Below are 23,669 nucleotides of genomic sequence, written 5' to 3' on the forward strand. Positions count from 1 at the left end.
GAGGCCTAGTGGCACTTAGGCCGAGATGGCATGCGTCCCTCCGGGAAGAAGTCTGGTAAGAGCCACCATGATAAAAGACAACTCTACCCTCCCAGCTCCTCAGTGCGGGCCTCGTGTCCTGAGTGGCCCTCTGGGACACCACACTTACATTTATTTTCTTCATTCATTAAACCATCTTTGTAAATCTTCACTACTTCTTTAAAAAATGGTCTCTTACAGCTTCATGTTGCCGCAATGTTCTACATGGGAGTTATTGTATATGTAGTTGCAGGATTGGATATATTAGAGCAGTGTTTCTCAACTCCAGTCCTCGGGACCCCCAACAGGTCATGTTTTCAGGTTATCCTATAGTAAGAACACCTGTGGCAATGTGTGAGGCACCGATAATAATTACATCACCTGTGCAATACTAAGGAAATCCTGAAAACATGACCTGTAGGGGGTCCCGAGAACCGGAGTTTAGAAACACTGTATTAAAGGCTATCTGGTGCCTGCAGGGTTAAGAAGGTACTAAAATAAATCACATCTTTTTTCTTCAGCATCTCGTTCCTTGCCTCCTCCCATTTTTAGAGTTTCCTTGTAGGATCCAAATAGTTAAACAGGCAGTAATGAGTGAATGGAATTCCTTCTGAGCCAAGGCACTGAGATCAAATCCTTACACTGGAGGACCTGATGCTTTAATGCAACGCAAACATGAATGTTAAAGTAGTCACTGCGCTTCTTATCCTGGCTGTTGCCACGATTTTAGCTTTGGTTTCTGTACTTCTGTTTGAATCCAGAACAAAATCTTGCAATTCTGAAAATCAGAAAACATCTGATTTGAAGCATGATGACCAGAGCTTGGTGTTTGCAGACCTAACACCAGACGAACTTGCCCAAGTGGTGGAATACCTTAAGAAGAATATCAATGGGAACCTGGTGAACATCTCCACAGCTGACCCTTCTTCTAACTGCATATATTCTGTGGAACTATTGCCTCCTCGCAAACAAGATGCCTTATTGTACCTGGATAAAGGAGGACCCAAGCCCTGGAGAGAAGCAATGGCTGTTATATATTTTGGAAGTCATTCTGAACCCGAAATTAAGGAGTATGTTGTGGGACCTCTACCAAATCCTACATACAAGAAGGATGTTACCTTTCAGAGATATAAAGGCAAACTGCCCTATCATCGTAGACCAGTCATTGGCAGCGAGTACCGTCAGATACGAAAGCACTTTCATCTCAAAGAGTTCCCCAAGGCAAAAAGTTTCCTTAAGGATGTACTGGGCTATAATGAGTCGGACAGTGAATATTTTGCTGCTGTGACCAATGCTCCAAGAGGCTTTGCATCTGGACATAGAAAGACGTGGTTTGGTCTCTTCTTTAATGTTCAGGGCAGTGGATTTTTCTTGCATCCAACTGGGTTAGAACTTCTGATGAACCATAAGGACCTAGACTATAACAAGTGGAGTGTAGAAAAGGTATTTTACAATGGTGAGTACTTTGAAAGCCTGTCTGAACTGCAGGAGAAATATAAAAAGGGACAATTGAAAGTAGTTAAGATGCAAAAGTCGCATCTTCAGGACATTGCTTCTCTAAAGCCTCCAAAAAGTTCAGTTTCTGATATCCCTATGCAATATGAACCACAAGGAGCTCGATACAGCGTCAGAAGCAACCAGGTGTTGTTCCAACATTGGAGCTTTGCATTTGCGGTTAATGTGAACAGAGGACTCAGGTTGTATGACATCAAGTTCAAGGGAGAAAGGGTAGTTTATGAGCTTAGCATCCAAGATGCTATATCTGTGTATGGATCCAATGCGCCTTCTGGAATGTCAACAAGGTACATGGATGGACACTTCGGCATTGGTCGTTCTATCTTCCAGTTGGTTCGTGGTATTGACTGTCCCTATTTTGCTACATTCGTAGATACCCATTACTTGCTTGACTCAGACAGCTCAGTCCTAAATAAGGGATCCATTTGCATCTTTGAACTCAACTCTGGCATTCCTTTGAGACGACGCTTCTCACGTCTTGGTTCTTCTTACTATGGTGGTCTAGCCAGCACTGTTTTGATCATAAGAACAATTGCCGCCATTGGAAACTATGATTATGTGTTTGACTTCATGTTTTATCAAAATGGGGCTATTGAATCGAAGGTTCATGCAACTGGATATATAAGTACATCTTTCTTCATGGATGGAGGGCTACAGCATGGACATAGAGTGGGGCCTCATACTCTGGGGACCATCCATTCACATTTTATAAACTATAAGGTGGACCTGGATGTTGGTGGTAAGTACACCTCTATAATTATCAACTAAACCTCTTAATTCTTCATCTTTATACAGTCAGTAGATGTTTCACAGTACTTTGTAGTGGTCAAAAACGCTGCAACTAATCTTAAACATAAAGTAGAATTCATTTACTGCATTGGTTGCAACATCAGTGTTAAACTGCAGTAACTAAGTAGATCATATTATTGTATGATCTGAAGAACTAGTGTGGTTCAAGCCATTATTCATGCCGTATTTCACACCATAATTCACAGTCAGTATTGAGAGTACTGATACTGGATGTTTTCTTATGCATAGTACGTGGATGTGCAAAAAGATTTTGGCAAAACCATCATGTTCATGATCAGCACTTATGGATATGAAGAGATGCATTCTGTTACTGTATCATGCATAGGATTAGATGTACATAAAATGCTCATCATCAGTAACAGTGTTGAGCAAACCCAACCAGTAGATTCCTGTTTTGGGTCAAACATTGCTGAAGGTTCAGTTTGGCATAAACCTCAACCAAACTTTTAGCAAAGTTCTACCTGAAACAGGGTTCGATTGGTTCAGCTCACTCAATGCTAATCATGAACACTTGTGTATAACACTGTATGAAAACCTGAGTCTGAGTGTTTTACAGTGCTTGTATGGCTCTTAGACCATGCTAAACACCAGTTTTAAAGGTTTTGTTGAACTTTTGGATCAGTTCAAACTAATTCAGACTAAACCAAACTTTGTGCATACCACCCTGAATGAAAAATTACTAAAGTTCACTTATCTGTAACCTGGATGATAGAATGTAGCATGTTTATAGAAGTACAAAGAAACATTCAGAAATGGTCAGTGCAGACCATTCATTGGCTCGGTCAGGGATTGAGATGAGGGAAGCAATGTAGGGCGGCGCGGTGCTGTGGAAAGTAGCTAACAAAATCAGATTGAGCGCCCCTTTAAACCGAACCTCTCATTTCCGCCTCCAAGACATTTCTAGAGCGGCACCAGTCCTCTGGAGCACACTACCCAAAACTATCTGAGCAATCCCTGACACACAAAACTTCAGGCATGCTCTAAAAACGCACCTCTTCAAGGAGGTATACCATATCTCCTAAACCAAACCCCTCTCTAGTCCCCCTGTTAACATGCTCCCTGTCCTACTGATTGCAATCCCTGTCAGACATAATGAACTGCCTCCTGCAGTCATACTGATTTAGCCTCTATGGGGCTCAATTTTGAGCATTGTCTATTTCAGCATCCGAGCGGGGTGTGCAAATGGCTGTCACGGGTGGCTCTGTAATCTCTCCCAGCAATGGTGGCAATGTGCCTGACTTAGCTGCACATGGTGGCAAAAGGTTTAATACAGTAAAATATAGTTCAACAGTGGTTTGTCACGTGACGCCAGCACCTCTTCAGGAATCTCGAGGTTAATGACGAAATAACTGACATGAGTCCTGTTAGCTTTAGTTTGCAAACTGGAGGTACGCAGTTTACTAGCTTTTGAAATAGTGCAACAATCAGAACAATGGCAGACTTGTAGATTATGACAGACATATTCACTTGACATACAGTTGATAATGTTGCTTCACAAATCCAGTTTAGTACATTTAACACATTACTCTTCAACACTCTCTCTAATTGTTCCTAGAGGTTACCTAACAATGCTCCCACAGTCCTACTTAACTGTTGGGGTGTTTGTTTAGAAGACTTTACAGTAGTAACTGGAGCTGATTTAAAGATCGGCCTCTCTTACTTTCTCTGAATATATTTGAGCAGGGTTCAGTGTAGCTCACTGTTAGATGAACAGGTCCCAGTTTGTTTCTCCATGCTGTGGGTTGATTCAGAAGCTGGTTGAATCCTGGCTTCCTACTCCAGGCAACGTTTTCTCTCATTGGTATGTCAGTGGAACACCTCCTGCACGCTCTGCTGTGACAACACGTTTACTCTCCTCCTCCTCACTACAACTCACTACTCTTCCTATCCTTTCTCCCGCTCTCCGCCTACTCCTCCCCCCAACATCCTGTTGCCCTGAGCTTTTTCCTGCTCCCTGCACTCTCACCCTCCCCCCTTTACCAATCAGTGTCTGTGTGACAAATAGCCAATCATCAGACAGCTATTGCCAAGCAGTTTAGTTTGTAGAAAGAAAGAGGAAAACAGGGGTTTCCAATATGCAGCACTTTCTATGTCTCCTGAATGAGCACATAGACGGGTGTTCACAGGACAATGAATGTGTGGTTATTCTGGAGGACCCTCTGGGCCACTACACTACATGTATAGCATCCCACACTCTTCACCTCGCCATACTGTGCACATCCCCAGCCCCTTTAGCTATTGTATCACCATATTATTTGTAGTATGTAAGCCCCTCACCCCTACTATTTCCTTCAATTGACTGCTACATGTTACTGTGGTTTTGTCTCTGCGGAATATGTTGGTGCTATATAAATAAAGATTATTATGATCATTACATTGCACAATGGCTAGGTTGGTACTGCGGGTTAAGTCCCATTTACTTTAATGGGACGTAGCCTGCAGTACCAACCCATTACACTACACAATGTATGGAAGAGGCCTAGTCGCACTTAGGCCGAGATGGCATGCGTCCCTCCGGGAAGAAGTCTGGTAAGAGCCACCATGATAAGTGACAACTCTACCCTCCCAGCTCCTCAGTGCGGGCCTCGTGTCCTGAGTGGCCCTCTGGGACACCACACTTACATTTATTTTCTTCATTCATTAAACCATCTTAGTAAATCATCACTACTTCTTTAAAAATGGTCTCTTACAGCTTCATGTTGCCGCAATGTTCTACATGGGAGTTATTGTATATGCAGTTGCAGGATTGGATATATTAGAGCAGTGTTTCTCAACTCCAGTCCTCGGGACCCCCAACAGCTCATGTTTTCAGGTTATCCTATAGTAAGAACACGTGTGGCAATGTGTGAGGCACCGATAATAATTACATCACCTGTGCAATACCTGAGCTATCTACATCCTGCAGCAAAACAGTTACAAGCGGGACAAACCCTTAAAGTCTAAGAAACGTGATATGTGTGTGAGGACAATGTTGGTTCAGAAGGAAAGTTACATTTCTGAGATGTATTTTCTATAATTTATCATTTATGATAGTGTGTGATATCTTATTAACCCGAGGTAAATATTTGGTTGCAGGAATAAATAATTCTCTGGTTGCTCTTGACATGGAGTTTGAAGATCTGAGTGCTCCCTGGAATCCGGATTGGAAATTGCAGCAAACTAAGCTCACCAAAAAAGTTCTGGAGTCGGAGAACCAAGCGGCTTTTCAGCAACATGGCCCCATGCCTCGTTATATGCAGTTTGCCAGCAAACAGAAGAATAAGTGGAATCATGAGCGTTCCTATAGGATCCAGATGGTCACCTTTGCAGGAGATTACCTTCCCGAGAAGAGTACTATCCACAACTCCATGAACTGGGCTAAGTAAGTGCAAAGTCTTGTAATATCTTACATATCTAGCATCAGGAATTGGTTCATGGACAATAGAAATATATCTGAAGATGGATAATATTATCTTTTCATCTCTCGGATTGAAAAGTTTCAAATATAGTAAAGGATATATTCAAACCATGTCCAATAGTCATGTTGTATCATCGCACCCAAGTGAATGTCAAATATGTTTATTGAAGTTGTCTTAAAATAAACCTGCACAGCCTATGAGCACTATGAAATTGTGACGCTTATGGGCCAGGGTCTGAGGAGTCCAGTGATATAGTTTTTGTACTTAGCTCCCTATTCCTGTGCTGTCTCCTATGGAAGTTGGCGCCAGTTGACCCATCTCTGCACCTGTGCATGTGCGCTCCCATAGAGAACTGTGCGTGTGCATGCGCAGTCTGCAGAAATGTGTTCACTATTCACACACACACACTGTTCTCTATAGAAGGCGCGAATACACAGCTTCAGAGATGCGGCTGCTGGTGTGGATTTCATTGATACATCCACATAATAGATGACTGGGCAAACCACCCCGCAAGAAGTCTGCCAAAAAAACGTCACAATCTCAGTTATGTCAGTCAGGGTGCTTTCACCAGGGGACTTTACCTGCCCTATTAATGATATGGCAAATATAAAAGTGTCTGTGGTGTGGCTTGATAAAATGCCTGTCAGATCTCTGTATAATGCAATACTATGGTATTACATTATACTACATTGCAAGTTTAAGTTTCCTATGATCTTCAGAAGTTAGGGACTAAAGAAAAATGTATAAATCAGCTTTAAAAAGTTCCATTAGTTCTTAGAAAAAATAAAAGTAAAAACCTACATTTTGGTGTTTTCTTTATTAATGACATGGCCAATCTAAAAGTTGGAAAGGAAAAAAATATGAAACCTATTTGGTGGGAATGTAAAGTAATATCTAACCTTTGGAAAGCTATTGGAAATCTGTTATCCCAAATATGTGGTTACCATATAGCTCTCCTCAGCCCCTTATTTCACCTATTATTAGTTGTTCTGGATAATTTTTGACATGAGCATAAAACTTTTCTTATGCGTGTAAATATTGGAGAGATCCTAGACCCCCTCCATAAGAAGTGCGCGTTCTTAAGGGGTTACGGGACATTTCTAACAAGTAGAGCACCACAAATCCTGCAGAATGCATTATTATTTTCGTTGTGAGTCCTGTCTGCCCAACCAGAGGAACAGTTTTATGAGGTACGTGTAAAATGCTATTTTTGTCATTTTTAAACACTGAAGCAGTGTCCGATTCACTGGAGTTATTCACCTATTGGGGCACTCCGGTCATTTGCTTTAACTTACAGGCAGTGAACGGTTGTCTGTTTGGTTTTGAAGCACTGAGATATTTGCCTCCATGTAAGTTATTATCACCCAAGAATTTAAAGGATGTTTGTCACCTACATTTAGTGTATAAAACTAATGCCATCGTAGAATGTGCCAATTATAGATCAAAGCAACAGCTGCCTTCAATTGTGTAAAATGTGATTTTTGTGGTTTCCCGCGAGGTTTGAAAATCACAATCACTATGAGACTGTCCGATTGACAGTTCTATAGGCAAAGTCGTCCAAGCTCTTTCCCTCCCTCCATACTTGAAAGCACACTCCAATATATTTTCTTGTACCTTCCAGATATAAGCTGGCTGTGACCAAACACAAGGAAGAAGAACAGACGAGCAGCAGCATTTATAACCAGAATGACCCGTGGACACCAACAGTTCAATTCTCTAACTTTATTGACAATGAAAATATTAAAGATGAGGTGAGTTTTGGGAGAACCCGTAGCCTCGTCTGTGATCCTTCGTCACCTTTTTATAATATGTTTTCAGTATGGAAGTTTAGCTCATCAACTTGATCAGGCAAAAACCACAATGTAAATTGAAAGAAATAGGAATGACACTTTTTTATCCTGATCAGACTCCATCCCATTGGTCCTCATACCTCACATAACTCAAATTGTGAACATTATCATTATTTCTTTTATAAGTGTCATTCACTTCAGGGCGCTTTACACAGGAATGAGATTTCATTAGATAAGAAAAGCAATAGTAAACATGACTACACAAGTAATTGGTACAGAGGGAGAGAAGACTCTGCCCATAGGGGCTTACCATTTTTAAGGGAAGGGGAAGGAGACCGTAAATGAGGGTAGACGCTGCTCATATGGTGGTGCGGTGGTAGCTGGGTTACTATAGGCTTTTCTGAGAGGTGGGTGTTCAGGTTGGTTTTAAAGGTGTAAGAGAGTTTGATTATTTGGGGAAGTAAATTTCAGAGTATGGAGAGCGCATGGGAAAAGTCTTATGAGAACTGGAGATCACATATGAGGTGTAACTATAGGGGATGCAGGGAATGCGGTTGCACCTGAGCCCAGGAGCCCTAGGGGACCTATAAGACCTCTTTTCTCCATATAAAGTGCCCAGTACTATGAATAAAGCATTATAGCTGGGGCCCTGTTACAAATTTTGCATTGGGGCCCAGAAGCTTCATGTTACACCTCTGGATCACATATGAGGTTATGGAGCAATTAGGTCAAAGGTGTATGGAGGGACAGGTTGCAGATAACCTTGCACATCATTGTTAATATTTTGAACTAAATTTCCTGGGCAATGAGTAGTCAGTAAAGAGCTTGGGAGAAGTGGATTTGCTTGACAGCAGAGTTGAAGTTGGATTGGTGGGGTGCAGGAGTGGTGCATGCAAAACCACACATGAGGATGTTACAATAGTTTAGGCAGGAGATGATGATGGCATGCACTAGGATTTCAGTTGACTTGAAGTTGAGGAAGGAGGGGATTCAGGAGATGTTTTTGAGTTGGAGGCAGCAAGACGTTGTGATTGAATGTTCAGTTTGGAAAATAGGGTGAAACCACAGGTTTTACATGTCCCAAAGAAAGTCAACACTTGGCCATTGATATTAAGTTCAATAACTTATGTTTAATTTATAGGATTTGGTGGCTTGGATAACAACTGGTTTCTTGCACATTCCTCATGCGGAGGACATTCCCAACACAGTGACAGCTGGAAATGGAGTGGGCTTCTACCTCAGACCTTACAACTTCTTCAATGAGGACCCTTCAGTAGAGATGAGCGAACGCGTTCGTCCGAGCTTGATATTCGTGCGAATATTAGGGTGTTCGGGATGTTCGTTATTCGTGACGAACACCATGCGGTGTTCTGGTTACTTTCACTTCCTTCCCTGAGACGTTAGCGCGCTTTTCTGGCCAATTGAAAGACAGGGAAGGCATTACAACTTCCCCCTGCAACGTTTAAGCCCTATACCACCCCCCTGCTGTGAGTGGCTGGCGAGATCAGGTGTTCGCCTAATATAAAAGTCGGCCCCTCCCGCGGCTCGCCTCAGATGCGGTGTGAGTTAGATGAGGGACAGTGCTGTTTATACCGGAGCTGCTGTAGGGAAAGAATTGGTAGTTAGTGTAGGCTTCAAGACCCCCCAAAGGTCCTTATTAGGGCCACTGATAGCTGTGTGTTGGCTGCTGTTAGCAGTGGGATTTTTTTTTTTCTCAAAGTCGCCTCTGCAGACCGTTGCACCTGGCATTAGGGACAGAAGTGCTGCATAGGCAGGGAGAGTGTTAGGAGTGAGTGTAGCCTTCAAGAACCTCAACGGTCCTTTCTAGGGCCATATTTATCCGTGTGCAGTACTGTCCAGGCTGCTGTTGGCTGTGCTGCATTTTTTTTGGGCTTCTCAAAATCGCCTCTGCAGAGCATTCCACCCTCCATTGATACTGCAGGGAAAGAATTGTATAGGCAGGGCCACAACACAGTTATTATTCATAGAATATACGCAGTGCTGCCTGTTGGTGGGAAAAACCTGAAAACAAATCTATTTGTCCAGCCTCTGTCCGTCCTAACGCCTGTGGACACGTGTGAGCTGCGTGAAAAACATTGCTAAATCATACGCAGCCAGCTACGCTTTACTGCTGGCTTCGCCATTTGCTTTCCTTAATTGGGAAAAAAAATACCTGCTCTGCCACAGTTAATAACTCTGCTACCCTCACGTTCTGTGACACATAAGCAGGGACACAGCGCAGTTATTAAACTTCTCAGGTTCATTGAATATACGCAGTGCTGCCTGTTGGTGGGAAAAAACTGAAAAGAAATCTATTTGTCCAGCCTGTGTCCGTCCTTACGCCTGTGGAGACGTGTGAGCTGCGTGAAAAACATTGCTAAATCATACGCAGCCAGCTACGGTTTACTGCTGGGTTCGCCATTTGCTTTCCTTAATTGGGAAAAAAAATACCTGCTCTCCAAGAGTTATAATAACTCTGCTACCCTCACGTTCTGTGACACATAAGCAGGGACACAGCGCAGTTATTAAACTTCGCAGGTTCATTGAATATACGCAGTGCTGCCTGTTGGTGGGAAAAAACTGAAAAGAAATCTATTTGTCCAGCCTGTGTCCGTCCTTACGCCTGTGGAGACGTGTGAGCTGCGTGAAAAACATTGCTAAATCATACGCAGCCAGCTACGCTTTACTGCTGGCTTCGCCATTTGCTTTCCTTAATTGGGAAAAAAAATACCTGCTCTCCAAGAGTTATAATAACTCTGCTACCCTCACGTTCTGTGACACATAAGCAGGGACACAGCGCAGTTATTAAACTTCGCAGGTTCATTGAATATACGCAGTGCTGCCTGTTGGTGGGAAAAAACTGAAAAGAAATCTATTTGTCCAGCCTGTGTCCGTCCTTACGCCTGTGGAGACGTGTGAGCTGCGTGAAAAACATTGCTAAATCATACGCAGCCAGCTACGCTTTACTGCTGGCTTCGCCATTTGCTTTCCTTAATTGGGAAAAAAAATACCTGCTCTCCAAGAGTTATAATAACTCTGCTACCCTCACGTTCTGTGACACATAAGCAGGGACACAGCGCAGTTATTAAACTTCGCAGGTTCATTGAATATACGCAGTGCTGCCTGTTGGTGGGAAAAAACTGAAAAGAAATCTATTTGTCCAGCCTGTGTCCGTCCTTACGCCTGTGGAGACGTGTGAGCTGCGTGAAAAACATTGCTAAATCATACGCAGCCAGCTACGCTTTACTGCTGGCTTCGCCATTTGCTTTCCTTAATTGGGAAAAAAAATACCTGCTCTGCCACAGTTAATAACTCTGCTACCCTCACGTTCTGTGACACATAAGCAGGGACACAGCGCAGTTATTAAACTTCGCAGGTTCATTGAATATACGCAGTGCTGCCTGTTGGTGGGAAAAAACTGAAAAGAAATCTATTTGTCCAGCCTGTGTCCGTCCTTACGCCTGTGGAGACGTGTGAGCTGCGTGAAAAACATTGCTAAATCATACGCAGCCAGCTACGCTTTACTGCTGGCTTCGCCATTTGCTTTCCTTAATTGGGAAAAAAAATACCTGCTCTGCCACAGTTAATAACTCTGCTACCCTCACGTTCTGTGACACATAAGCAGGGACACAGCGCAGTTATTAAACTTCGCAGGTTCATTGAATATACGCAGTGCTGCCTGTTGGTGGGAAAAAACTGAAAAGAAATCTATTTGTCCAGCCTGTGTCCGTCCTTACGCCTGTGGAGACGTGTGAGCTGCGTGAAAAACATTGCTAAATCATACGCAGCCAGCTACGCTTTACTGCTGGCTTCGCCATTTGCTTTCCTTAATTGGGAAAAAAAATACCTGCTCTGCCACAGTTAATAACTCTGCTACCCTCACGTTCTGTGACACATAAGCAGGGACACAGCGCAGTTATTAAACTTAGATAATTCATTCACTAGAGGCAGTGGGGCCTTTCGTTTTCCAAAAAGGGCAAAAATTATATTTGGCCTGCAGTCTTGCGCCAATTTATTTCCTGCCTGGGAAATCTAATCACTGGTAATACAGCATGCTGACGGGTAGGGGTAAGCCTAGAGGACGTGGACGTGGACGTGGCCGAGGACGCGGAGGGCCAAGTGAGGGTGTGGGCACAGGCCAAGCTCCTGATCCAGGTGTGTCGCAGCTGTCTGCTGCGCGATTAGGAGAGAGGCACGTTTCTGGCGTCCCCACATTCATCGCCCAATTAATGGGTCCACGCGGGAGACGGTTATTAGAAAATGAGCAGTGTGAGCAGGTCCTGTCCTGGATGGCAGAAAGTGCTTCGAGCAACCTATCGTCTACCCGCAGTTCTGCGCCGTCCACTGCTGCCAATCCGAATCCTCTGTCTGCTGCTCCTCCTTCCTCCCAGCCTCCTCACTCCACTACAATGACACCTGCTCAGGAGCGGGAACACTCCCAGGAACTGTTCTCGGGCCCCTGCTTAGATTGGGCAGCAGCGGTTCCTCTCCCACCAGAGGAGTTTATCGTCACTGATGCCCAACCATTCGAAAGTTCCCGGGGTCCGGGGGAAGAGGCTGGGGACTTCCGCCAACTGTCTCAACAACTTTCTGTGGGTGAGGAGGACGATGACGATCAGACACAGTTGTCTTGCAGTGAGGTAGTAGTAAGGGCAGTAAGTCCCAGGGAGCAGCGCACAGAGGATTCGGAGGAAGAGCAGCAGGACGATGAGGTGACTGACCCCACCTGGTGTGCAACGCTTACTCAGGAGGACAGGTCTTCAGAGGGGGAGTCAAGGGCATCAGCAGGGCAGGTTGCAAGAGGCAGTGCGGTGGCCAGGGCCAGGGGTAGAGGCAGGGCCAGACCGAATAATCCACCAAGTGTTTCCCAAAGCGCCCCCCCGCGCCATGCCACCCTGCAGAGGCCGAGGTGCTCTAAGGTCTGGCAGTTTTTCACAGAGACGCCTGACGACCGACGAACAGTGGTGTGCAACCTTTGTTGCGCAAAGCTCAGCCGGGGAGCCAACACCAACAGCCTCACCACCACCACCATGCGCAGACATATGATGGCCAAGCACCCCACAAGGTGGGACGAAGGCCGTTCACCGCCTCCGGTTTGCACCCCTGCCTCTCCCCCTGTGCCCCAACCTGCCACTGAGATGCAACCCCCCTCTCAGGACACAGGCACTACCGCCTCATGGCCTGCACCCACACCCTCATCTCCGCTGTCCTCGGCCCCATCCAGCAGTGTAGTTCAGCGCACCGTTCAGCCGTCGCTTGCGCAAGTGTTCGAGCGCAAGCGCAAGTACGCCGCCACGCACCCGCACGCTCAAACGTTAACCGTCCGCATCGCAAAATTCATCAGCCTTGAGATGCTGCCGTATAGGGTTGTGGAAACGGAGTCCTTCAAAAGTATCATGGAGGCGGCGGCCCCGCGCTACTCAGTTCCCAGTCGCCACTACTTTTCCCGATGTGCCGTCCCAGCCCTGCACGACCACGTCTCCCGCAACATTGTGCGCGCCCTCACCAACGCGGTTACTGCCACGGTCCACTTAACTACGGACACGTGGACAAGCACAGGCGGGCAGGGCCACTACATCTCCCTGACGGCACATTGGGTGAATTTAGTGGAGGCTGGGACAGAGTCAGAGCCTGGGACCGCTCACGTCCTACCCACCCCCAGAATTGCGGGCCCCAGCTCGGTGGTGGTATCTGCGGAGGTGTATGCTTCCTCCACTAAAGCACCCTCCTCCTCCTCCTCCTCCTCCTCTGTCTCACAATCAAGATGTGTTAGCAGCAGCATGTCGCCAGCAGTCGGTGTCGCGCGGTGTGGCAGCACAGCGGTGGGCAAGCGTCAGCAGGCCGTGCTGAAACTACTCAGCTTAGGCGATAAGAGGCACACGGCCCACGAACTGCTGCAGGGTCTGACACAGCAGACCGACCGCTGGCTTGCGCCGCTGAGCCTCCAACCGGGCATGGTCGTGTGTGACAACGGCCGTAACCTGGTGGCGGCTCTGCAGCTCGGCAGCCTCACGCACGTGCCATGCCTGGCCCACGTCTTTAATTTGGTGGTTCAGCGGTTTCTGAAAAGCTACCCACGCTTGTCAGACCTGCTCGTAAAGGCGCGCCGGCTCTGCGCACATTTCCGCAAGTCCCACACGGACGCTGCCACCCTGCGCACCCTGCAACATCACTTTAAGCTGCCAGTGCACCGACTGCTGTGCGACGTGCCCACACGGTGGAACTCTACGCTCCACATGTTGGCCAGGCTCTATGAACAGCGTAGAGCTATAGTCGAATACCAACTCCAACATGGGCGGCGCAGTGGGAGTCAGCCTCCTCAATTCCTTTCAGAAGAGTGGGCCTGGTTGGCAGACATCTGCCATGTCCTTGGTAATTTTGAGGAGTCTACCCAGGTGGTGAGCGGCGATGCTACAATCATTAGCGTCACCATTCCTCTGCTATGCATCTTGAGAAATTCCCTGCAAACCATAAAGGCAGCTGCTTTGCGCTCGGAAACGGGGGCGGGGGAAGACAGTATGCCGCTGGATAGTCAGGGCACCCTCCTGTCTATTTCACAGCGCGTACAGGAGGAGGAGGAGGATGAGGAGGAGGGGGAAGAGACAGCTTGGCCCGCTGCTGACGGTACACCGGCTGATTGCCTGTCATCCTTTCAGCGTGTATGGCCTGAGGAGGAGGAGGAGGAGGAGGATCCTGAAAGTGATCTTCCTAGTGAAGACAGCCATGTGTTGCGTACAGGTACCCTGGCACACATGGCTGACTTCATGTTAGGATGCCTTTCTCGTGACCCTCGCGTTGCACGCATTCTGGCCACTACGGATTACTGGGTGTACACACTGCTCGATCCACGGTATAAGGAGAACCTGCCCACTCTGATTCCCGAAGAGGAAAGGGGTTCGAGAGTGTTGCTATACCACAGGACCCTTGCGGACAAGCTGATGGTAAAATTCCCAGCCGACAGCGCTAGTGGCAGAAGGCGCAGTTCCGAGGGCCATGTTGCAGGGGATGTGCGTAGATCGAGCAGCATGTACATCCCAGGCAGTGCAACAGTCTTTAAGGGCCTGGCCAGCTTTATGGCTCCCCACCAAGACTGTGTCACCGCTCCCCAGTCACGGCTGAGTCGGCGGGAGCACTGCAAAAGGATGGTGAGGGAGTACGTAGCGGATCGCACGACCATCCTTGGTGACGCCTCTGCCCCCTACAACTACTGGGTGTCGAAGCTGGACACGTGGCCTGAACTAGCCCTGTATGCCCTTGAGGTGCTTGCTTGTCCTGCGGCTAGCGTGTTGTCGGAGAGGGTGTTTAGTGCGGCTGGGGGAATCATCACCGATAAGCGTAGCCGCTTGTCAACCGACAGTGCCGACAGGCTAACACTCATCAAGATGAACAAAGGCTGGATTTCGCCAGACTTCTGTTCTCCACCAGCGGACAGCAGCGATACGTAAGCAATACGTAGGCTGCACCCGCGGATGGAAGCTACGTTCTCTCTCACCATCCAAAACGGGGACATTTGTGCTTCATCAATCTGTGTCTAATATTCCTCCTCCTCCTCCTGCTGCTCCTCCTCCTGAAACCTCACGTAATCACGCTGAACGGGCAATTTTTCTTAGGGCCACAAGGCTCACTCAAATAATGTTTTCAGAACAATTTTTATAAGTTTCAATTAGCTTAAAAGCGTTGGAACTTTAACTTGAACCAATTTTTCGTTACACTGGGCTGCCTCCAGGCCTAGTTACCACTTAAGCCACATTAACCAAAGCGATTAATGGGTTTCACCTGCCCTCTTGGCTGGCCATGGCCAATTTTTGGGATGTACATTAGTACTGTTGATACAGCAATTTTTGTGGGCCCTCGCCTACAGTGTAATCAAATTAATTTTTAGGCCACCTGCATTACAGCTGACGTTACCTCAGCTGTGTTGGGCAATGCAATGGGATATTTCTATGTACCGCCGGTGGCTTCCTGGCACCCACCCAGGCAGTGGGTCCACAGGGAGTTAAACCTACATGTGTCCACTTGTAAAGAACCCCAGTCTGACTGGGGCATGCAGTGTGGGCCGAAGCCCACCTGTATTACGCACGACATTACTACCTCAGCTGTGTTGGGCAATGCAATGGGATATTTTTGTGTACCGCCGGTGGGTTCCAGGGAGCCACCCATGCTGTAGGTGCACACTGAGTTTTTAATACATCTGTACACTTCTAAAGAACCCGTCTGACTGGGGCATGCAGTGTGGGCCGAAGCCCACCTGTATTACGCACGACATTACTACCTCAGCTGTGTTGGGCAATGCAATGGGATATTTCTATGTACCGCCGGTGGCTTCCTGGCACCCACCCAGGCAGTGGGTCCACAGGGAGTTAAACCTACATGTGTCCACTTGTAAAGAACCCCAGTCTGACTGGGGCATGCAGTGTGGGCCGAAGCCCACCTGTATTACGCACGACATTACTACCTCAGCTGTGTTGGGCAATGCAATGGGATATTTTTGTGTACCGCCGGTGGGTTCCAGGGAGCCACCCATGCTGTAGGTGCACACTGAGTTTTTAATACATCTGTACACTTCTAAAGAACCCGTCTGACTGGGGCATGCAGTGTGGGCCGAAGCCCACCTGTATTACGCACGACATTACTACCTCAGCTGTGTTGGGCAATGCAATGGGATATTTCTATGTACCGCCGGTGGCTTCCTGGCACCCACCCAGGCAGTGGGTCCACAGGGAGTTAAACCTACATGTGTCCACTTGTAAAGAACCCCAGTCTGACTGGGGCATGCAGTGTGGGCCGAAGCCCACCTGTATTACGCACGACATTACTACCTCAGCTGTGTTGGGCAATGCAATGGGATATTTTTGTGTACCGCCGGTGGGTTCCAGGGAGCCACCCATGCTGTAGGTGCACACTGAGTTTTTAATACATCTGTACACTTCTAAAGAACCCGTCTGACTGGGGCATGCAGTGTGGGCCGAAGCCCACCTGTATTACGCACGACATTACTACCTCAGCTGTGTTGGGCAATGCAATGGGATATTTCTATGTACCGCCGGTGGCTTCCTGGCACCCACCCAGGCAGTGGGTCCACAGGGAGTTAAACCTACATGTGTCCACTTGTAAAGAACCCCAGTCTGACTGGGGCATGCAGTGTGGGCCGAAGCCCACCTGTATTACGCACGACATTACTACCTCAGCTGTGTTGGGCAATGCAATGGGATATTTTTGTGTACCGCCGGTGGGTTCCAGGGAGCCACCCATGCTGTAGGTGCACACTGAGTTTTTAATACATCTGTACACTTCTAAAGAACCCGTCTGACTGGGGCATGCAGTGTGGGCCGAAGCCCACCTGTATTACGCACGACATTACTACCTCAGCTGTGTTGGGCAATGCAATGGGATATTTCTATGTACCGCCGGTGGCTTCCTGGCACCCACCCAGGCAGTGGGTCCACAGGGAGTTAAACCTACATGTGTCCACTTGTAAAGAACCCCAGTCTGACTGGGGCATGCAGTGTGGGCCGAAGCCCACCTGCATTAAGCACGACATTACTACCTCAGCTGTGTTGGGCAATGCAATGGGATATTTCTGTGTACCGCCGGTGGGTTCCAGGGAGCCACCCATGCTGTGGGTCGACAGGGACTTCACAATAGGGAGTTGTACCTGCCTGTGTCTATGAATTAAAAAGCCCGGTCTGACTGGGGCATGCAGACACCTTGACAGAATGAATAGTGTGTGGCACATAGGTTCCCCATTGCTATGCCCACGTGTGCAGCTCCTGATGGCGGTGGCACAGGATTCTATTTCTCATTGCTTCTGTACAGCATTGTGGGCTATCGCTCCGCCACTTTTAAAGAGGGTCGCTGCCTAGCCGTGCCAACCTCTGCAGTGTATGCCTGAGGTCCCTCGTCATGGCAGACGCAATTCTAAATAGACATGAGCGTGGTGTGGCATGAGGGCAGCTGAAGGCTGCGCAGGGACACTTTGGTGTGCGCTGTGGGGGGGAGGGGGTGCGGTTGGGCAGCATGTAACTCAGGAGAAGTGTCAGTGGAGTGTCATGCAGGCAGTGATTGTGCTTTGTTGGAGGTAGTGTGGTGCTTAGCAAAGGTATGCCATGCTAATGAGGGCTTTTCAGAAGTAAAAGTTGTTGGGAGGGGGGGGGGCCCACTCTTGCCGCTATTGTGGCTTAATAGTGGGACCTGTGAACTTAGGATGCAGCCCAACATGTAGCCCCTCGCCTGCCCTATCCGTCACTGTGTCATTCCCATCACTTTCCTGAATTGCCCAGATTTTCACACATGAAAACCTTAGCGAGCATCGGCGAAATACAAAAATGTTCTGGTCGCCCATTGACTTCAATGGGGTTCGTTGTTCGAAACGAACCCTCGAGCATCACGGGAAGTTCGTTACGAATAACGAACACCCGAACATTTTGGTGTTCGCTCATCTCTACCCTTCAGTCTTTTCAGAAGACGCTGTGTATTTCCAGGCAGATGAAGATCTCACTTCATGTAGTGTCAATCCTCTGGCCTGCTTATCTCGAACAGCTTCATGTGCTCCTAAACCACCTCCTTTTACCTACAATGGGTTTGATAAGGAATATATTAAAATCTAGCAAGCTTGACATCTCAGAGCATTAATGAGTTTTAGTTATTGAGAGTATACGCTAATAATTGATCAGTGCAATGTAATAAACCAACAGCACACGCTCTGCTGCACAATCAATCCAAAAATAATAGGTTGGCATGCAAAGCTTCCATAAAAAAACTTTTCAATATTTTATTCATTGCAATTAAAAAGATGTTACAGTTCAATAGAGATGAGCCTCCAATGTGCAGCAAACAGGCAGAAGGAAGGCATATAATATATCAAGTTCATAGAATTAAAGGGGTTGTCCCGCGCCGAAACGTTTTTGTTTTTTTTTCAACCCCCCCCCCCCCCCCCCCGTTCGGCGCGAGACAACCCCGATGCAGGGGTTAAAAAAGAACACCGGACAGCGCTTACCTGAATCCCCGCGCTCCGGTGTCTTCTTACTTACCTGCTGAAGATGGCCGCCGGCATCTTCTCCCTCGGTGGACCGCAGGGCTTCTGTGCGGTCCATTGCCGATTCCAGCCTCCTGATTGGCTGGAATCGGCACGTGACGGGGCGGAGCTACACGGAGCTACACGGAGCCCCATTGAGAAAAGCAGAAGACCCGGACTGCGCAAGCGCGTCTAATTTGGCCATTAGACGGCGAAAATTAGACGGCAACCATGGAGACGAGGACGCTAGCAACGGAACAGGTAAGTGAATAACTTTTGATAACTTCTGTATGGCTCATAATTAATGCACAATGTACATTACAAAGTGCATTAATATGGCCATACAGAAGTGTATAGACCCACTTGCTGCCGCGGGACAGCCTCTTTAAATATATGCTCAAAAAGTGCATGTATGCAAAATTATATATCAACAAACCTTTAATCATATAAAATGACACATCAAGCATGCAAAGCATCGAATCTATGCATATAAGCAGCAGTACATAATGTGTAAAGCCCACCTTACCACCTGCACTCCGACACGTGTTTCACCCCAAACTTCCTCATGGGTACACGTGGGGTGAGTGGGTCGGGTGATGGTATAGTCTCTCCCCACGGAGAGCACCAAGGGGGTTGGGGACACCTAAAAAGTGAGTAAGGAGACTTATAAGGCCATGCCAGCTCCTTTGGGTAATTTATGCAAATAAGGAAGATGGAAAAATCTCAATGCTGAGAGAAACTGTTTGTTTTTCCAAATCTAAAGTCCCTTCAAGCCAACTCTGCTTTTTTTAAAAAATTCCTTTTTACGGCTAACGGTTACCCAGTGCATGTGCCTGCGTGGCCTGTGGGACTTCACGTCCATCCAAACTGCATAGTTCACAGCCTAGCCTGCGTGCAGTCTTCCTTATAATTTATCTCTGGCTTCATTTAGCGTTATATTACCACTGGCAGCCAGCAACTGCGCGGCAATAATTCACAAACATTTTTACACCGCTCTGTCTCTGCTCGATTCTTAATCCAGCATGCTGAGGGGTAGGGGCAGAGGACGTGGATGCGGTCGCGGTCGAGGACGCGGAGTCCCAAGTGAGGGTGTGGGCATAGGACGAGTTCCTGGTCCAGGTGAATCGCAGCCGGCTGCTGCGGGAGTAGGAGAGAGGACAGTTTCTGGGATCCCCAACTTCATATCGCAATTTTTGGGTCCACGTCGTAGACCTTTATTAAAAAATGAGCAGTGTGAGCAGGTCCTGTCGTGGATGGCAGAAAATGCATCCAGCAATCTATCGACCACCCAGTCTTCTACGCCGTCCACTGCTGCAACTCTGAATCCTCTGGCTGCTGCTCCTCCTTCCTCCCAGCCTCCTCACTCCATGAAAATGACACATTCTGAGGAGCAGGCAGACTCCCAGGAACTGTTCTCGGGCCCCTGCCCAGATTGGGCAGCAATGGTTCCTCTCCCACCGGAGGAGTTTGTCGTGACCGATGCCCAACCTTTTAAAAGTTCCCGGGGTCCGGGGGATGAGGCTGGGGACTTCCGGCAACTGTCTCAAGAGCTTTCAGTGGGTGAGGAGGACGATGACGATGAGACACAGTTGTCTATCAGTGAGGTAGTAGTGAGGGCAGTAAGTCCGAGGGAGGAGCGCACAGAGGATTCGGAGGAAGGGCCGCTGGACGATGAGGTGGCTGACCCCACCTGGTGTGATAAGCCAACTGAGGACAGGTCTTCAGAGGGGGAGGCAATTGCAGCCACAGGACAGGTTGGAAGAGGCAGTGGGGTGGCCAGGGGTAGAGGCAGGGCAAGAGCGATTAATCCACCAGCTGTTTCCCAAAGCACCCCCTCGCGCCAAGCCACCGTGCAGAGGCCAAGGTGCTCTAAGGTGTGGCAGTTTTTCACTGAGACGGTGAACGACCGACGAACAGTGGTGTGCAACCTTTGTCGCGCCAAGATCAGTCGGGGAGCCACCACCACCAGCATGCGCAGGCATATGATGGCCAACCACCCCACAAGGTGGGACGAAGGCCGTTCACCACCTCCAGCTTGCGCCACTGCCTCTCCCCCTGGGCCCCAACCTGCCACTGAGATCCAACCCCCCTCTCAGGACACAGGCACAACCGTCTCCTGGCCTAGACCACACCCTCACCTCCGCTGTCCTCGGCCCCATCCAGCAATGTCTCTCAACGCAGCGTCCAGCTGTCGCTAAGAGAATCGTTGGAGCCAAAGTGCAAATACGCTGCCACGCACCGCTCGCTCAAGCTTTAAATGTCCACATAGCCAAATTGATCAGCCTGGAGATGCTCCCCTACAGGCTGGTGGAAACTGAGGCGTTCAAAAACATGATGGCGGCGGCAGCCCCGCGTTACTCTGTCCCCTGTTGCCACTATTTTTCACGGTGTGCCATCCCAGCCCTGCACGACCACGTCTCACGCAACATCGTACGCGTCCTCACCAACTCGGTTACTGCCAAGGTCCACTTAACAACGGACACATGGACAAGCACAGGCGGGCAGGGCCACTATATCTCCCTGACGGCACATTGGGTGAATTTAGTGGAGGCTGGGACCGAGTCAGAGCCTGGAACCGCTCATGTACTACCCACCCCCAGAATTGCGGGCCGCAGATTGGTGCTGGTATCTGCGGCGGTGTATGCCACCTCCACTAAACCTTCCTCCTCCTCCTTCTCCTCTACCTCGCAATCAAGACTTGTCACTAGCAGCATGTCGCCAGCAGTCGGTGTCGCGCGGCGCGGCAGCACAGCGGTGGGCACGCGTCAGCAGGCCGTGCTGAAACTACTCAGCTTAGGAGAGAAGAGGCACACGGCCCACGAACTGTTGCACGGTTTGACAGAGCAGACCGACCGCCGGCTTTCGCCACTGAGCCTCCAACCGGGCATGGTCGTGTGTGACAACGGCCGTAACCTGGTGGTGGCTCTGCAGCTCGGCAGCCTCACGCACGTGCCATGCCTGGCTCACATCTTTAATTTGGTGGTTCAACAGTTTCTGAAAGGCTACCCACACTTGTCAGACCTCCTCGGCAAGGTGCGCCGGGTCAGCGCACATTTCCGCAAGTCCAACACGGACACTGCCACCCTGCGCACCCTGCAACATCGGTTTAATCTGCCAGTGCCAGTGACTCCAGTAACTCTCCTAGAAATGTTTTCCACCATATTCCGACAGCTGTATGGATTTGCCTCCATTCCTCATGCATATGGCATTCTAGTTTGTCCCAAAGATGCTCGATGGAATTGAGATCCAGACTCTCGGTAGACCAATGACATTTGCAGATGTTTTGCTGCTCAAACCTCAATACTGTGTAATGTATGACGTGATGCTCAGTAATTTTGGTAGAGACACTTGTACCCAAGTATTGCCACAGGGTAGGTAATGCTACATTGCCTAAAATGTCTCTGTACCCATTAGCATTGAGGGTAGATTTCACTATAACCAATGGTTTTAGTCCTTCCCAGCAAAAACACCCCCACACCATAACAAAACCTCCTTCAAATTTCACTGTTGTGATGATGCAGCCACATAGAAACCGCTTTCAAGGCAACCGCCAAAGCCAAGTGCGAACATCTAATCGGAGGATGGTGTACTGTGATTCAGTTGTCCACATCACTTGCTTCCACTTCGTGTGGGATGTTGGAGTAAAAAGACTCCACATCCATTAAAGGGGTTGTCCCGCGCCGAAACGGGTTTTTTTTTTTCAACCCCCCCCCCCCCCCCCGGTCGGCGCGAGACAACCCCGATGCAGGGAGGTAAAGAAAGCTTACCGGAGCGCTTACCTTAATCCCCGCGCTCCGGTGACTTCAATACTTACCGCTGAAGATGGCCGCCGGGATCCTCTGTCTCCGTGGACCGCAGCTCTTCTGTGCGGTCCATTGCCGATTCCAGCCTCCTGATTGGCTGGAATCGGCACGTGACGGGGCGGAGCTACACGGAGCCGGCATTCTGCACGAGCGGCTCCATAGAAGACAGGAGAAGACCCGGACTGCGCAAGCGCGGCTAATTTGGCCATCGGAGGGCGAAAATTAGTCGGCACCATGGAGACGAGGACGCTAGCAACGGAACAGGTAAGTATAAAACTTTTTATAACTTCTGTATGGCTCATAATTAATGCACAATGTATATTACAAAGTGCATTAATATGGCCATACAGAAGTGTATAGACCCACTTGCTGCCGCGGGACAACCCCTTTAAGGTCAGGATTGCGCCATCAGGGAGGGGACATATGCTTGACAATTTGCTTAGTAGGTCTGTGATGTTCTGCAAGTAGCTGGTTGTGGCCCTCACCAGTGGTTTGAGGACACCTCCTGCCCATCCTGAGATTTTTTCAGTGAGGGTTCCCACACCTGAGATAATTGGCCTCCCTGGGTTGCCAGCTTTGTGTAGTTTGCGAAGCATATAGAATAGAGAGGAATAGAGAGGAAAAGATAGAATTACCCGTGGCAAAATATTTTTGTGGTTAGGGACACAGCATAGAGCAGATGAGAGTCATTATACTGAAGGGCAACTTCAAGTCACAGCGTCACAGAAGGATTTGGGAGTATAAATTTATGACCATGTTTGATACCCTTAAGAATGGAATGAACCTCAGCCCGGAATTCTTGCATAAGTGGAGAATATAAAAGGTCTGAAGGAGGTCAAGAGGGGTGTCCTCCCAATCATTGTTTTGGTTTTTTTTTTGTTTTTTTTTAAACTTCATAAAAATTCAGTGATTCATTTGTAAGAATGTTGCCATCTAATATGTGGTGCTTCAGAGGCCATTTTCCATCTCCTTATATGTGTGGAATTTAAAGGAGAGATAACAGACATCATAAAACTGTCACATTTCTCAGCTCAGTGGACTGATTAAGTATTTATCTCTTTGCTCAGATTGTTTGGTGGTATTTTAAATCTCAAATTTCTGTGTGTGAACATTTATTAAGATCATGAGGGGTGTCCCCCTCTCCTCTGCATCTCTATGTTCTATTTGTGCCCCATCCAAACCACTTTCAATAGCCTAATGAAGGATCAATAATAGGAAGCCGAAAGCTTGCAGTAACATCATCTATTTTTGTTAGCAATTAAAAGGTATCATATCTACAAGATTACTTGGTTTCTCTCACTGAGAACAATCACACTTTGCT

General features: G+C 48.0%; 1 protein-coding gene across 1 annotated transcript; it reads left to right on the forward strand.

Moving 5' to 3' along the window:
* Window positions 1-631: 631 nt before the first annotated feature.
* LOC136587934 (amine oxidase [copper-containing] 3-like) lies at window positions 632-18,154 on the forward strand. The gene is made up of 6 exons (XM_066586774.1): window positions 632-2,272; window positions 5,419-5,704; window positions 7,363-7,492; window positions 8,673-8,804; window position 8,857; window positions 17,984-18,154. Exons 1-6 carry the CDS (start codon window positions 694-696, stop codon window positions 18,136-18,138), a joined length of 2,283 nt encoding a protein of 760 aa, XP_066442871.1. The 5' UTR covers window positions 632-693; the 3' UTR covers window positions 18,139-18,154.
* Window positions 18,155-23,669: the final 5,515 nt, after the last annotated feature.

The sequence above is a fragment of the Eleutherodactylus coqui genome, chromosome 13 (genome assembly GCF_035609145.1).
Source record: "Eleutherodactylus coqui strain aEleCoq1 chromosome 13, aEleCoq1.hap1, whole genome shotgun sequence".
In the NCBI taxonomy this organism is placed as follows: domain Eukaryota; kingdom Metazoa; phylum Chordata; class Amphibia; order Anura; family Eleutherodactylidae; genus Eleutherodactylus; species Eleutherodactylus coqui.